Below are 17,126 nucleotides of genomic sequence, written 5' to 3' on the forward strand. Positions count from 1 at the left end.
ATAAAGTAGCAAGGAAAACAATATTTCAAGAGGTCCAACTATATAGAGAGAAGGCTGTTTTTATCCTCTGGCCTCCTAATGGATGATGCAATATAAATAGCCTCCATCTAATAACAATGGCATCCAAATTATTTTTGGTATGTTACAATGCCAAAGCACTCCTCAAAAAAGGTTTTAAGAAATGATATCCAGATTATTTTAAGCTGGCAATGATTCCCTGCTTTATTTTTGTGGCTTTCCCCTCCACTAATTTATTTGTATGTGTATGATTTCAGCATGCAGAACTCTCACACATGTCATGTTTGATTAAAGTTCAATCTGCACCAAAAAACACAAACTGCAAGCTTAAATGATAGGATGGGGTTATGTTTAGGTCATATAAAATGATAAATCCTGGTGCCTAATAACAGAGTGGAAATGTTTACTTACAGAGTTGTAGCCCGTGTGTGAAAAACAGACATTTATTACATTAAGACTAATACAGGACCCATTGTTTGGGAATGCCACAGTTCAACACACAATCTAACACACTGTCTTCACACATTCACTTCACTGAAGGACCTTTCAACCCCCACGCTCCTCAAAAGTAAACACCGTCTGCGGAGTCCAGTCTCGCTTTTTCCACTCAGACCATCAAATGAAAGAGCTCATTCTCTGTTTCCTCTCACTCACACACACTCTGTCCCATCAGTTCGCCAGCCATCCGTCTGACTCACACTTAACCAGATGGATGTAACCCTTTCCACTTGGCACTTTCCCCTCCCCTCCCACGGTATGCAAAGAAACAAACCGCTGCAGCTTCAGGTTAAACTTCCACAGATAAAAACCTCTAATCTTCAATTGGACATTTAAACTAGACTGCATTCAGCATCTGTGGGGTCCGAGGCAGTCATTCACTTACGTATGGGAGGGTGGGTAGGTTAACGTCACCCCTGCAAACACTTCGACCACACATGCTGTGAGGTGAACAGGCCTCCTTATCTGACTCAACAGCAGAGACTGGCAGGTGAATACACTGAGGGTCTTGTGTGAGCAGATTCCTGCCTCATGAAGGTATCAGGAAGGAAATCATCATAATAGATGATGAGCATGCTTTCATTGATTATTATTGTCAAATATTACCTATATGATGCAGAGCTTGTGCATTATAATTTATGACAAGCAGGAGAGACAGATCAAGGTTAGTGACGGCTCTGAGAACAGGTGAGAAAATGGGATTTTATAATAATTTGAAAGAGGATCAAATGTTGCCAACCAGGCAGTGCATGTGATTAAAAGCTTTAAAAGGTTTACTAAGGTGCATTCCCACCAGCCCTGTTTAGTCGGCTTTAATTGAACTCTAGTCCGTTTGGCCAGAAAGTCCGGTTCATTTGGGGTAGTGTGAATGTTTAATTAAACTCTGATGTGGACCAAAACAGCAAAACTCTGGTCCACCTAAAAACCTCAGTCTCTGTCTAGCTTAAATAAACTCCGGTGTGGTTTGAATGCATATGTGCATGCTAAGCAGACCGGAGATTGCTCCAAAAGCAGGAAGAATACTATAACGCAGGGAATTCTGTTTAAATATTACCAAAACAAACATGAGTCTACGCTAGCAGAAGAAAGGGCTTGTTATCTTTTAGCAAAGAGAGAGAGAGAATTCCTACAAGGACTACTCCATTTTTTTTGTTTACACTTTGTTCGCCTCTTCTTCAGAGGTTTTCATGTTATTTCCTTTGGTGGTTCTTGGTTCAGCTCCACGACAGGTGAGAGGGTGAATAGGTTTTCAATTAGTTTGAATCATTCGACAGTGCAGTGTGAAAGCGAACTGGGCCTGAAAATGTAACAAAAGTAATTTTGGTCCCCAATAAAACAGAGTCTACTGGACAAGGAGGTGTGACTCAACAGTCTATATTCTTCAAAGAAAAAAAGGAAAAGAAGATTAATCTAAATAGAGTTGGCTGAGGCCATATTTTGCAGATTTGTTTTAAATTGAGTGCCGGTATTCAGTTTTAGTTCCTACGTATAACAACTGCACAATAAATCTCAGGAAATTCTGATCTGACCTGTTTAGTTTTGGTGGTCTGTTCTGGAGTTGGCCCTATCTAAGAACAAGTTTTTAAAAACAGTGCTAGTAGCCATTTAACATATTCTACTTTAATATATATTCCTCTCTTCGGGTTGTTTCCCAATGACCGAACTTAAAGAACCTACCAAATCAGCACACAATGTAACATGATCTACATCTACGGCTTTAAATAGTTGCTTTGTTTGTTTTAGCCAATTCTAGTTTCAGCAAATAGTGATTGACTGCAACAAATCTGATAAGCTTGCTGAAAGGGAAAAAGTACTCAAAGAAAATGGTGAATGAATCAAAGTAAATAAATTGATGCATTTATTTTCTTGTGGCCTGAAGTCAGAATGTGTCAACAGCAAAATGATGGTGTTAAATTCTACGTAATAAATCTGCTGCTGTAGAGCCAATGATCAAAATTATATCCACAGAGCAACAGCCTAGGCTACATAGAAGACGAGGGAAGCGCAGATAGAGGAAAATAAAGTCACACAAACAAGACTTTCCTGTTTTTTATTTGGTTAATGGGAAGGTATCCAAAGTTACTAAAAAAAAAACAAAGTCAGCTCAAATTATTCCAAGTAGTCTATCAATGTGAGACGTTTATGTCAGAGTTTCATCTGGAGTACCCTTTAAAAGCTGTTTAAGTAACCTCATCACATCCTCAAAGCATCTGCAGTGGGCCATTTAGATAAAAAAAAACATCAGGATAATAAAAATGAAGCAGCTTAAAAGGAATTCAGTCATTGTTAAATTTACTACATTCACCTGTGGCGGCATGTCCCCTGTTCTGGGTTGACATTATTTCCATTGTTCTGTCTACTTCTGTTGCTCTAATGGACAAAAGAGGCAGTTGACCTCAATATGACTTCCTCCCGTAAAATGTCTGACAATATTTTTCAAAGTTCAACTCAACCAGCAAGCACAAACATGTAATGCATAGATACCTATAAATAGATCTATACCTCAGTATCTGCAAACCATGAAACAATGCTGGAGGTTTTCCACGTTCTGGCACACTACAACCACTGACCATGCATTTTATTGAGACCTTATGTGAAAGATTAACATTAAATAGTGCATAACTTTGTAATCAATGCTTGAGTCAACATTATTTAAAATCATAAATAATGATTGTTTCTGCAGGTCTTTTAAGCTAGCTCTCGGTCACCTTTTCTCCTCTAAACAACTGAACTTTTCTGCCTATTCTTTTAACAAGAAAGTTCTTGTCAGATTGGATGGAGAACATTTATAAAACGCCTTTTTTTATATTTGTCAGCGATTCTCTATTTGATTGACATCTGAACTTTGACTAGGACACTCTAACACAATAATATGCTCCAACAGAAAACACTCTGCAGCTTTTCTGATCACATGTTTAGAATTACTGTCCTGTGGGAAGGTGAACCTTGACCCCATTCTCAAATGGTTATTAGCTTCTATCAGGTTTTCTTCAGTGATTGCAGACAAAGAAAAGCTTCCCCGTAGGATGATGCTGTCATTCCATATCTCAACAGGGGACACCTGGTTCAGGGTAAAGTGCAGTGTTAGCCTTCAAGGCCAACAAGATAAATGTATAAATTTGCTGATTTCTAAACTGCAGCAGGTTGCAGTGGATCTTATTTAGGCGTAAACAAGGGGTTGAATCCAAGTATAAGACATACATTTTTTTAGACATTAATTTAAGGAAAGTGAAAACAATTCATCTTTCTCCATCCATTCTACAAAAAAATATTTCTTTGTGTTGGTCAATCACAAAATAATAAACCAAACTGTGAAAGAATACTTTCTGTACTCTAATACCAATACAAAGACTGTTCAAATCAAAATGATCTACTTTAACAACTTAACTAACGGCTCACAAATCTTCTTTTGTACATTTAAATCCATGAGCGATCTGTGCAAACAACTGCAGAAACACACTGTGGCACGTTGCAGCTTGCTGCCTCACAACAGCACCGAGAACAGCTGTGGTTTTTAGATCGGTTTTAACTTCTGTTGTAGGTGCAGCATGGCAAAACCACCTTCCCGTCAACTCCCCTGCATGCTTATTTGTGCCTTCACCCCCACTCCGAACACTGAGCTCATTCAGGAGGAATCAGTGGACTTCGGTGCTGACCCGCGGAGACGAGAGGAGCAGCCCGGTCAGTTCTGTCTCTCATTATCTGCTGCCTGTTCGTCAAACTAACTGCAGCCAGAGAAGAATACCTGCGTTCACTTTGAAGTCCGTGCCTGACTACAGTAAATTATTAGCTCTCCTGCAGCACAGCTCCAGGCCCTCAAGACACCCCCAGGCTGTTCAACTGTGGGTGCCCTTACCTGTCATTCCAGCTGTTGGGCATCTCTCATTGAGGCTGACAACTATTACGCCTTGCAGTGGTACTACGCAGGTTCATCATTCTACTTTCTGAGAGGCAGTTGATGTGGGCGAGTTTATGCAGGTCTATAACAATGGATAGAGCGAGAGACAGGGAGGTTGGGGGGAGAGGTAAGGGGAAGAGTGGCACTGCAGCTCAAATTAAATAGCCAACATTCCTTTAAAAGGAAGCGAAGGTAGCCTTTGGGTTCCAGACAAGCCTTAACTTGCAGAGCATGGGTAAAAGAAAAGAGATGACAAGTGCAGCGCTCCTTCCAGTCTGACGGAGTGCAACAGGAAGCGGCAGGGCCTGCTTCACATGGGGCTTCTCGAGTGCAGCGCCTGGCTGAGAACACGTCACAGTCTCCAAAACCACCAGCGCCAACCAACACCCTTCCCAAACAGCTAATAGCGAGCAGACTCAATCGTTCTAAACATCCAAAAGGGAAAAAATTAAAACAGTTTGCCCTGACAGGAGTTCAGGAGAAATACTCACACAAGAGTGACAAACTGGCTCCACAACCTTTTCTTTGGAACGTATGATTAATAAAATCTTAACCCACAGCGTCTCACCAACTGAATCTTCAGTCGATGACGGCAATCGGATAATGAAACTGCTCTGCTAGACGAACAGTAATTGGAGCTTCCTGTGAAGGCAGGAAACCCTCTGCAGCGCTGAAGGAAGCGACGTCCGTTAGGTTTCGCAAGGCAAAAATCATCACTGACAATCAATTATGCATAGACACAGATTATTGACCTCTGTCTGCACTGAGGCGCCCAGTCTATACCGTCTGAGTGGTTCAGAAAAGCAGCAGGAACCCACGATTTCTCATGTTGAGCAAAAACAGCATTGAGGGAAAAACAGCTGATTAGATCTGGTATTTGTTGTTCCAGGGACTGTGACTGAATGCTTGTTTTAAAATTACAGATATGGCATAAAAATTCTGTTCAGCAATGGCAATATAGTACAATGATTACACTTCTCTGCAGAAGAACATCCATGGCCTGGCTGATGAGTGAACAAAACCTGGCAGGTTCAAGGAAATAATTCACCCCATGCACTAAAGGAGAGGTCTCACAATAGGACAAAGATCACAAGCCAACGTCTTGTTTTCTGACCTAAATTTGTATCTCTATATCTATTCATACCTCTGGATATTTTACCTTTGTCATGCTGTAAGTGCAAACGTGAATGTAATTTAGCCAGTAGTTGGCCACTACACTAAAGTGGCCTTTATGGTGGACTGGGATGAAAAAAGACATAAGAAGTGTGTTAAGAGTTTACCACAAGCAGTAGTCTGTTGTGACAGATGGGAACAAAAACAGACATTTTTGGCAAAAACACCAACCACACTGTGAAACACGGTTGTGACATCAGGCTGTGGGAAAAGACTACAAGAAAAGATGGTCAGATTTTAATAGTAAATGAGCATGGCTAAATATGGAGCAATTCTGGAAAAAAAAAAAATGCTATGTTCAAAGACTAAACACAGACTCAGCTTCCAGGAGTACGATGACCCTAAACATACAGCCAGGGCTACAATGGAAATGTGTAAGCAAATTCATGTGAACCTTTACAGTTTACAGTTAACATCTTAAACTATTTTGCAAATAAAAATGTCCAAAATTGTTGGTTCCTATAGTGCAGAGCTGGCGGACATTTATCTTCCACAGCATGCGGTTGTAAATGGTTTCATAACGTAGTGACTTAGCAGGGCTGAATATGGTCAACTTCTGCCTCTGCTGAGAAAAAGCATTCCACAACATGATGCTGCCACTATCATGTTTCAGCTGGAGGGTCTGAAATGTCGTTTGTTCACAACTGTTCTTAAACACCTAGAGCCTTACCAGCAGCTGAGTTCACTCATATTAGCTTCCACACAGGTAAACTTTACACAGACAATTTGTTTGCAATGCATTTTATTTAGGTGCATCAGGATAAATGAAGATAAATTCATGAATATGAATAATTTTGTAAGGCACTGCAGCTTGTACGAACGATGGCAGTTTTTCCAATTCCCTTCCAACGTTTTCTCACACCCAGACCCTTAACATGTAGCTGCATATGGTAACTGTTCTCAGAGCAGTGCCGGAGAACGCAGCGCTCATTTTTGCCAACTTTTAGCCTTGGTCGGCCTGTTTCCATTGAGCTACTTTGGCTTGATAAATTACAGAGAAAGGAGGGGCGAGCGGGGGACACTATTTGAGGGAGATAAAAACATAGATTTCACAAGGTCACCTGCAATAAACCTTCCACTGACAACCCATTACACAACATGCCTCCCTTTGGGAATATTAAACTGATTTGTGGGTTTTAGGATAAAACCGAAGCCGACTCGAATAAATCCAGAAAACACACAACACAACTCCGCTGCTGCTACCTGAAGAAGTTTTCTCCCAACTGTCTGCAAACACAATGCTCCTGACAGTGAGTCCAGTGGTTAAGCAGAAATAGAAACTGTCCCGTGTGGCATGCGAACTGTCTGAAATGTTAAAAATTAAGCAGTTTATTAACGAGAATGCATTTAGCTGCAGTGCAGTCAGCCACCCGAGCACAGGATTCCTGTATGTGGACGCTGCCGTCTGCCGCTCGGGCTGTGAGTGAGTGGCGAGGGGGAGCAGAGCCATTACTCTCCCGAGAAACAAATATCTCTTCCAATGGCGACTTTAAACTCACCAAGAAGAGGCGAAAAAGCTCCAATAGATCATTGTGTTGACTGGAAATGAGTTTAAATGATTTACTCACCGGCTAATATAGAGAAAACGACGGCCGTAGCGTTCTGATGGGTTTCCTGTTCGAAAGTTGAGTGTCAGTGGAAGAAAAAAAAAAAAATACACTACGCGGAAGTACACATCAAAAAGGAAAAAGCAAAGAAAAAAAGGGGCTCACTGCAACAAACTGTAAAAGTAACAAAGTGGTGTTTAAAATTAAGCAAATAGTTACATTTTATTTTATACTATTGTGAGACGATACTACTGTTTCTTTTATGTTTCTGTGTGTATTCCTAGTTTGCCCGTGATATAAAGATGTGAACGAGTTGTTTCCGCACTGTGTTACACAGTAAACAGTCCCCACCTATCCCTCGGCCAACCTGAGCCACATCTGGGTTTTCCAGGCCCAAATTTGCGTACATGATCATATTATTTTGGCCAAAATACAATATAACCAAGCTCACGTCAACAAATGCGCATATTCCCATAGAAAAGTGTGAATGGTGAATTTGTTAGATTCTTAGGGAAAGCTGGAATATTATATAAAGAATATAATTTTGCGAGCGATTTTTTTAGTTATTAAAAATAGTTTACATCTATGTTTATTTTTTAAAGATATACATAAAATATTGCTTATGCTGACATAATTTAATGTTAATTTATACTAACTCTACTTTAATTAATTTGATATGTTATATTGTTTTTTTCCTTTCTATGAATGGCATTCCTTTGCTTTATGTGGCTGTTTGATGAGGTTGTGATTGTTGACCGGGCTTAGTGTCCAAAGTAAACATCTTCTTGATTAATCCTGTTTATTACATTCCCTTAGCGCCACACTGTGGAAAAACATTGCTCCTACTCAACCAGGGTTTTACTTACAGTGCCTGAAGAAACAGCTGACTTGAGCTCTGAGCTAAAATAAATAAATAAATAAAATTAATAGAATTGCGTCCTGGTGTCAGGCACATGTTATCAATAAACACAACTCATGAATGAATTTAAAGACGAATCTTCTGCAAGTAAATGAAAAAAAGTATCTGGAAGGATCTGCTAAGAAGGGAATAACTGCATCAGGTAAATCTTTTTTTTTTTTTTTTTTTAATGATTTGCATCCTTGCAGAATAAAAAGAAAAGGATCATTTCAATGATCTGTAAACTGTAAAGGTACAAGCATTGTGAGCAATTGGTCTCCATATTTCCTAAAAGCCTTGCTACAGCTAAAATGTAAAACATAGCGTTACACAGACTTTTAAAAAAATGTTTTATTACATGAAATAGAAAATAAAAATATTTGGGAATAATTATAATATATACTACAATTATTATTATTATTATTATTATTATTATTATTATTATTATTATTATTATTATACCTGTATTTTATTTCAAAGCTACCTTGTTAACTTATTGAAGTAGTTATCACTGAGTTGTATTAAAAACAGTTTTATATCCTACAGCAATTAATGATGATTTAATTTATGAATGGATCTGTTTATTGCTTTTACCTAACAAACAGATTTTCTGTTTTGTAATTTTAAAAAAATATGAATCAGAGAAAAATGAGGAATAAAAAGTCAGACAAACACTTTTGAATATTCTTTTGCTTTTGAATATTTTTAAAGATGATGGATATTTTTTTGTTAACTGATTTACAAACCGGGCTGCACAGTGGCGCAGTTGGTAGCACTGTTGCCTTGCAGCAAGAAGGTCCTGGGTTCGGTTCCCGGCCGGGGTCTTTCTGCATGGAGTTTGCATGTTCTCCCTGTGCATGCGTGGGTTCTCTCCGGGTACTCCGGCTTCCTCCCACAGTCCAAAAACATGACTGTAAGGTCAATTGGTTTCTCTAAATTCTCCCTAGGTGTGAGTGTGTGTGTGCATGGTTGTTTGTCCTGTATGTCTCTGTGTTGCCCTGCGACAGACTGGCGACCTGTCCGGGGTGTACCCCGCCTCTCGCCCGGAACGTAGCTGGAGATGGGCACCAGCAACCCTCCCGACCCCATTAGGGACAAGGGTGAACAGAAAATGGATGGATGGATGGATTTACAAACCAAATATTTTAGATGTATTTGTAGAAACTCTCAAATACTTGAAATTAATATCCCTTTTCTGCATGTGTATTTTCTGCACCTAAATCCCGATTTGTAAAACAAAGTAGACTAAGTAGGAGGAAAGAGCTATATATTTAAAATGTGGAGAAGAAGAAATAGAACATAATTTAAAAACAAATTATGAATAACAAATTGCTCAAAGTTAAATGTTCAGCTTTCAGAGGCCCTTTTGATATTCAGGACAAAATGTGCATTGATAACGAAGGGCTTCTAAACAAAACTCAAGCACACATTTGATCAGTTATTTCTGGATTCATGATGTAGACATAATTGTAATTGCCAATTACAATTACCAAAACATAATGCACTTCTCTCTATGTATTTACACACTCCTTTCACTTGAAGAACCATAATGAAAGTTTGCTCCCTTCCCATTTTGTCACCCTAATTGCTTTCACACAAGTCCGTTCATTCATTCCATAAACTCACCAATAGCCTGCTATCCAGAATAATATTTATTGCTTTTGAAGATATTAATCTTTTTCTTCTTCTTTTTGCAAATTCATTTTTTCCCTCTTTACAGTAAAATAAACAAAGATGATCAGTAGACTCACTGCATTGTCATTTTGTGATGTGTACACACACATACACACAGGAAGGAAACAGTATTTACAGCTTGGTATTTCACACCAGGGTGACTTGTGACCTTTCCCGGAACAACTCAACAAAACATAAAGCGTTACAGTAAGTTTACAATAGAGCTTTTACAACGGATCCTTGAAAGGGACACTGTCTGGCAAACCAAAAGCAGCTCAAATGAAGAAACTGTACAACAGTGTCAGAGAAATAAATATTTTTTTTTTGCAATGTTTTGAAACGGTCTGTTTCTGCAGAGATGGAAAAAAAATAACACCGACTGAAAAATAACCAAAGCAGATTTTTGGGGATAATTTAAAAAGATGCAAAGACCAATAACAGTAATATTTGACTAATTACAATAGCTTCACACTGGCTTAATGCTAACTAGAAAAAATACGTTTTCCAGTGCTTTTTTAAAATCCAAAGGTTTTTTCCCCACCGGGCAAGTCGTAAAAATGATGAAAGTGGACAATTACTGGAACTTGGGTTGACGGAAATCAGAAATCAAAAAGCATAAGCTAGAGCTCTTTCTTCGCTTTCAGATCGCAGATCTTCTTCCATTAATAGTTTAAACCTTGATACACCGACGCTTATAATTTTCCAACATGTTTAAATACTCAAGTAAATCACAACAATACAGGTAAATCTTATCATAGAGGAATGATAATTAAATGTCATGTACACCATATTAAAATATATACACAGAAATATTCATACAAATTTTAAACTGGTCCAGCTTACTCATCTGTCTTTTTCATTCCTGTTGGTAAAAAGTGCAGCAACAAATAAATATTCACAGAGTGATACAGTTTAAACTGAATAAATAATGTAATTTTTGTATTTGAATAAAAACACTTAAAACTGCGCTTACAAACAAACAAACAAAAAAAACTTTTTTTGGAGGATCAGTTTATACAGAATACAGTGTGTTGACAACTTATTAAAACTCCTTTTACCTTTTCTTACGTTTCTTAGTCCCATAGCAATTACAAAATTCCAGATGTTCAATTAAAATGTTTTTGATCAAACACAAGGTAATGAATAGATGAAAAAAAAAAATCATGGTTTTCAAAAAGTGTGGTGTGCATTTATTTTTAATAACCCCTTTACTGTGACACCTCTAAAACAAAACAAAAAATCCAATGCAACAAGCAGCCTTCAATTGTCATCAAATTAATATTAAGACCTCAAAACCTACAAAGACCTGCCAGTGCAGCTAAACTGACAGAGAAACCAACAGAAGACCCATTATAGCTCTGGAAGAGCTGCAGAGATCCACAGCTCAGATACGATCTGTTGGCTGAACAACTATCGGTAGTTCACGCCACAAATCTGGTCTTTATGGAAACATGGCAACAAGAAAGCCATTAATGCCAAATTATCTTAAGAAGTCACCCCTACATGTAGGGAACATTCAAAATATGTGGAGGAATGTGATATTTTCAATGACACCAAAATATATCTATATATTTTAACTAGATGCAAAGTGCTATGTGTGGCAGAAAACTAAGATCCTGAATGCGACATGCCTACTATACAGGATGAGAGCAGCAACATGATGTTGGGGTGTTTACTTTAGCAGGGATGGGGAAATTAAACTACGGTCAATCCTCTGAGAAAACCTGCTAAAGGCTGCGAAAGACTTAAAACTGGAGCAAAGTTTCAACTTCTAACAGCACAGCAACCTTAGTCACACAACCAGAGGTACAATACAATGATTCAGATTTGTATGGATGAATTGTTTAAACCTGTATCTATGGTGATATCAATGAATGCACTCCGTTCAGTCTGACCACACTGGAAATATGTTGTAAAGACGAGTGACAAACAAAAAAAAGACTCCAGATGAGCAAAGTGGTTGAAACATTTTCCAAAAGACCAGCAGCTGTGATCGCAGTGAACGGTGGTTTTAAAATGTTAAATTTAGGGTTGCTGATTACACATGCACACAACACTTTTTGGAGTTTCAGCTGTAGAAGCATTTAAAACTTGCATTTTTTAAATCAAGAATTAATATAACATACTAAAGTCTGTGCTTGTAGTGGGACGAAATGTGAAAAGTTCAAGTGGTGTGAATACTTTTCAAAAGGGACTACATTAAGTTAAAGCCTGTGAAAAGTATTTCCGAAGACAACCACTAGATGGCAACATTTGACTATGTCTTAATAAATTACATTTTAAACGTACTTAAATATGAATATATATGAAGTCCCAAGAAATCAAATGCATATTTGTAAAATTACAATTTTTTTTTATTATTCCTATTTATTGGTGTATGCTCATATTTTTACAGCCAGAACTGATCTCCAATTTACCACCTTGTCCTCTTGTCAAAGCTCCACTACAGACAGCAAATTGAAGAGTTCTTGCACTCACTCACTCAGTGTGAAAAATCAAAACAGAAAAGGCCAAATGAAAAAACTGACACCTTAACAGCTAAAAATATTGTATTCTAATCTTGAGGAGACAGCAGGGTGATAAGTTAAAAAACTTACACAGCAAACAGGGAAACAGCAGTTTCAGAAGTGGGGGACTGAAGTGCTTCACCTGGAAAAATAATAATCAGAAGTCAACAAAGATTTGACTGATTGCAACAGGAAAGAAGAAGAGAGTTATCAGAGCGTAGACCGGTCAGGATGATCAGAAAATGTCTTAGCTGTGGATCATTTTCAGAGTCTCTGCCTCCCTGTGTCTGTCATGCAGAGCCATGGAGGGAGAGAGTGATGGAGGCAGGGAAGGAGGTGGAGGAGTAAGGGGCATCAGGCTCTTCAACGGATGAGGAGACACCGGTGGGGGGAGTGAGGTGATAGGAGGAAGCAGGCTCCCTTTCTTTCCATCCAACACAAGCGGCGACCGGCTCACCAGGCTGGACTCTTTCCCGATGCCAAAGTCATGCTCGTTCTCGTTGTCCGAGCTGCAGTCGCTCAGATCCGTTATCTCCAGGTCTGAGTCTGATTCGGGGTCCTGCTTCACGCCACCCCTCCTCTCGGTGGGGCTCTGCTGGCCCGTCCCGGCTCCGAGGCTGACGGCTCCCAAACCCAGACCCAGGCCTGTGCTGGGAGGGTTTGCCTCCACCCTCTCCCTCTCCCCGAGTGTCGCCCCATTGCCGATGTCAGTCCGACCTATCGGCAGGCCGCCTGGGTAGGGCGGCAGGCAGAGCCGAGCCGGCTGACCACCCGCTGTGCCGTTTGTCCCGCCAGTCTGCCCCGGTGCTCCCCTTTCACCTCCGGCAGCCTCCCCTGGGGGAAGCAATGAGGAAAAGGGGTGAGGCAGCTGGGAAAGGCTGCTCTGCAGAGGGTTGGGGTAAAACTGGGAGGGGTAGAGGGAGCCAGGGGGCAGTTTGGGGCAGTTATTGAGAGAGAAGGCCCCTGGGAGGTATGGGTTGAAACTCCAGGGGTAGTCAAAGGGCGGGTTGCGGGGGTACGGGCCCAGCAGGGAAGGGGGTTTGGAGTAGCACGGGGCACCTAGGAAAGAAGAGACCCAGGAAAACAGAGGTTAACTCTCGGAAGGGGGCAAAGGTTTCCTGACTTACAAGATCCAAGAATGTTCACTAATTATAACTAGGATTTGCAATTCAAATCAGCAGCCATGGGGGCTAATTCTGGCACAGTTGCTCTCAAAAACCTGATGGTTCATTTATGCATGCCAGTACTGTGTTATACACCCACTTCACACTGCTGCAGAACAGATGTGAGCACAAAGAGTCTGCACTGCAGTAAAAAGTGATTAAACACAGCTCAGATCTTACAACTGATTATTATTATACATGGTTCTGAGAGCAAATATTAAAACAGATTTTAAAAATGTCAAATATGTTACTAGATAATATTAGATTAGACAAATGCGCTTCATTGTTGCACCGCATTTTAATTCAATTCCTTGTAAGCATCAGTTCATAACCCAAATAGGAGGTAAATCTGAGGTGAAGCTGCAATTCAATTTTAATGAACAAACAAATACATTGCCTCTCAACCAACCCGACTTCCTTCCAAATGACAACCAACTCAGAGATTCTGTCTCTGCTACACCCTCCACCTCTCTCCAAGTCTCACTCTTTCTCTCCCTACCACTCTGTTATTTACTATGCAGGGCTAATTTGACAGCGCTGAAGTCTGTGCGTGCTGGGCCTGGAGTAGCTGGCAGACACATGAATATTGAATCAGTCAGGCAGGCCTCACTTGCTTATGAAAACACAGTAATGGGCGCCCACAGGCCACAAACTGAAGCCTGCACCCTCAATTAGGGCCTTCCTGCCTGGGAAGGGATTAGGACAGCAGGGACACATGGGAGGAGAGAGGAGGGTGTGAAGGGAAGAAGGGGGGGATAGGACCTGAGGACAAACAGAGGAGGGAGGAGAGGTGCAGGTTGGGGTGTGTGTGCGTGTGTGTCTGAGTGTGTCTGTTTACATGCTACCTTCTCAAGCTTGTGTAGAAAAGAGATACAAGCAAAATTAGATGCATAAGACGCAAATCCGCGCAGCGTTTGTTGACACTCGTTTGCATAGAAGAAGGAAGATGAGGATGCCAAGTTACGACTCAAAACAGGAAGATGATTTCTTCAACCTCGGTCTTGTCTCTTACCTCTGCTCGCCTGCATAATTCACAAGTTAACCTGGCCTCTCTCACCTGCAGCACAGCCCCACTGCAGGCTGCTGTGGGACCGCTATCACTCTTATTTCCTTTAACAATAAATGTTCATGCCTCTCCATATCCTCAATCCTGACTCTGTTTTCCCCCTTTCTCTCCCTGCACCTCCTACCTTTTGTTTATGGTATTTTCTCTTCTAAAAGTATACATTCAACTGTTTCTGGAACGGCTATAATTTCGTGTTAAACATCTCCTTCAACTCACCTGAACCGAGGAAAGGGAATGTGTCCAGTCTCAGTTTGTCTCCTTCAGGTCCCGGCGGTGCGGAGCCCCGATCAAACAGGGACGTTCCTCTGCCGCTGTCTGGCAAACGAGGAAACAGGGACTGGATGGCCTAAGAAACAGGAAGGGAGAAGAAAAATGTTTAGAAATAGTTTTGATCCGCAAATATGAAATTTGATTTAACAATATTAATATATTTTAATATCCTTAAAACTATTTCTAAGATTTGGTTTACATTTTGTAATGTTACAACCACAAACCTCAATTTATTTAATTTGAGTTATTTTCTAATAGACAAACTTTAGTGAATAGTTGTGGAACTGAAAGGAAATTTGACATCGTTTTTAAAAATTTGACCAGCTTTGTACATACATTGTGCTCATTACAGCACTGTTGAAAATTATTTGTCCTTTTACAGATTTCTTGTTTTTTTTTTTTTTTTTTGCCACATTTTATGTTTCATATAGTCAGATCTGAGAAAACCAGAGTAAATTAAATATATTTTACATAACTTTGGAGGAACTTTGACTCTTATTTGCAAAATTGTTATATATATATATATATATATATAAATAAAACAGAAAGGGTCTGTTTAAGGTTGTATCTCAATCAGATTTAACTCCAGACTTTGACTAGGTCATTCCAAAGACTGTATTTTGTTTTCTCTGTGCCATTCAAAGGTGGACTTACTGGAGAACTTTGGCTCATTGTCCTGCAGCAAGATTTGTGTGTTTTTCCCTGTGTTTTTGAGCTTAAGATCAAAACGTGATGGCATTTTGTACATACATTATATGGTGTTGATATTTAGAAGTGTTTAATGGATTGTGTTATCACTGTTTTTATGTTATAGTTGTTAATGGTGTCTCCTGAAAATGAGAGAATGAATCACAAGAAATGTTCCAGTATAAATAAAGGATTAATAACGATCACTTTATTTCATAATTTTATGGTACAAACTAGAAATGATGACACCAGTTGAGGTAAACCATCCAAGTTGAGGTAAACAATAAATATGATCAGATTTGACTGTGTTTCACATCAGTTTTTGAATTTGTTTAGATCGTCGAATGAGGTAATGCCTTTTGAGATCTTTTGGCCTACTTTACTTTTCAATACAGGTCATACTTAAGTAATTAAGTAGTTAAGTAACCATGGCTACATGTGGTTTGTGAAACTGAACTTGGCTTTCAAAACCGTGGCAAATCCCAGATAATTCATTATTTAACAAGAGCCTGACATTTACAGCCAGATTAGACTTGAAAGTGTTTGTGTTTTTCTGTTAATAACTGAAATCCTGTATTATGTATTTACTCTCTTTGTCTGATATCAAAATTAGTTTGTTGGTCTGAAACCTTAAAGAGTGAAATAACAGCAACAACTGAACCATCTAAGGAGGAAATGTATTTTCATGGTTTATATGCTTACCACACTTTTTAAGTTTGGATTAATAAAAGAAAACTTTTTTCACTTCATGAACTACTTTGTATCAGTCTATTACATAAATTCCCAGTAAAATACACTTTAAAAACGGGCAAAGGTCAAAGTTTAGCATGCTAAACTCCAATGCAGTTTAGCATGCATTGGAGCATGCTAAACTGAGTACACAAATTCCTATCCTTTGCTTCTGTACAGTGTTAAGTCAAATGTTGACAGCAGCACCCTACAGAGTGTGATGCAAACAGTGACACAGTCACAGCAAGGACAGGATAAAAGGGGACGCCATGGGACTCATTGTGAAGAGGGATGCAGAGTCTCAGAGATTCAAAGGCTGGAAAAACACAGAGTCAAGTGGAGACCAGCGATTAAGATTGTGGGGACAGAGGATAAACGACAAGAAGAGAAGGATTGAGGGCCAGTTTGAGTAAAAAGGACGCCATCAGGAAGTAGGACAGCTAGTGTGAGTCAGTATATGAGTGTTTTTTTTGTTTTTTTTTCTTGAAACGTGATTGAGTGGGAGACAAGTTAAAGTGTAACAGCTGAACCTCTGGAATCAAAGGGACAAAGGTGGGATTTCTCTCTCCCCCTTTGCATAAAGCAAGATCGATAGTATCTGTCACCAAGTTTGAAAGTTGAGACTGTACTTCCAAGCTGGGAGATCTGCGTTGCTTAACAAACTGCATTAATGACCCACTATTGATTTGATCTGACACGGCCCCTTTGCTTATTTTTTTTCTTTCTCTTTCTCCCATTTCTTTCATTTTCAGTCAATGACAGATGGATACACCATCGGAGACAGGGATGAGAGAAGGAGAGGGATAACGTCTTCTTTTGTTTTAAGGGCGACTTAAGATCGTCCTGCTCATGTCTCCTTCAGAGTCTGCAACTTCTTATCCCATCTGAGGGAAGGTGCAGACGAAGGATGGATGATTCTCCCTCCAACTTTCTAGTTCTTACCTGATTTCAATACGCTTTAACTTTTGTTGTTTTCAAGCTTGTCATATAAATAAAGT

At 39.6% G+C, this 17,126-nt stretch overlaps 2 protein-coding genes across 10 annotated transcripts in view; both read right to left on the bottom strand.

Moving 5' to 3' along the window:
* arhgef1 (Rho guanine nucleotide exchange factor (GEF) 1) overlaps positions 1 to 7,278 on the bottom strand; it is a 52,910-nt gene extending 45,632 nt beyond the window's left edge. For 5 of the 8 annotated variants that reach the window (XM_028010888.1, XM_028010894.1, XM_028010879.1 and 2 more), the window contains exon 1: positions 7,156 to 7,277. The gene's annotated coding sequence lies outside the window, so the exon portion shown is untranslated. Of the gene's footprint in view, positions 1 to 4,905; positions 4,925 to 7,155 lie in introns of those variants that run through there. The other 3 variants (XM_028010870.1, XM_028010841.1, XM_028010850.1) reach the window with 3 other exon arrangements.
* A 2,393-nt stretch (positions 7,279 to 9,671) lies between these two features.
* Positions 9,672 to 17,126, bottom strand: part of erfl1 (Ets2 repressor factor like 1) — a 52,739-nt gene continuing 45,284 nt past the window's right edge. For both annotated transcript variants that reach the window (XM_028009022.1, XM_028009013.1), the window contains exons 6-7: positions 14,659 to 14,788; positions 9,672 to 13,272 (exon numbers count right to left, since the gene is read on the bottom strand). In XM_028009022.1, coding sequence (XP_027864823.1) covers positions 12,461 to 13,272; positions 14,659 to 14,788 — 942 coding nt within the window. In that variant the 3' untranslated portion in view covers positions 9,672 to 12,460. The remainder of the gene's footprint in view (positions 13,273 to 14,658; positions 14,789 to 17,126) is intronic.

Source organism: Xiphophorus couchianus, chromosome 3 (assembly GCF_001444195.1).
Source record: "Xiphophorus couchianus chromosome 3, X_couchianus-1.0, whole genome shotgun sequence".
Lineage (NCBI taxonomy): Eukaryota > Metazoa > Chordata > Actinopteri > Cyprinodontiformes > Poeciliidae > Xiphophorus > Xiphophorus couchianus.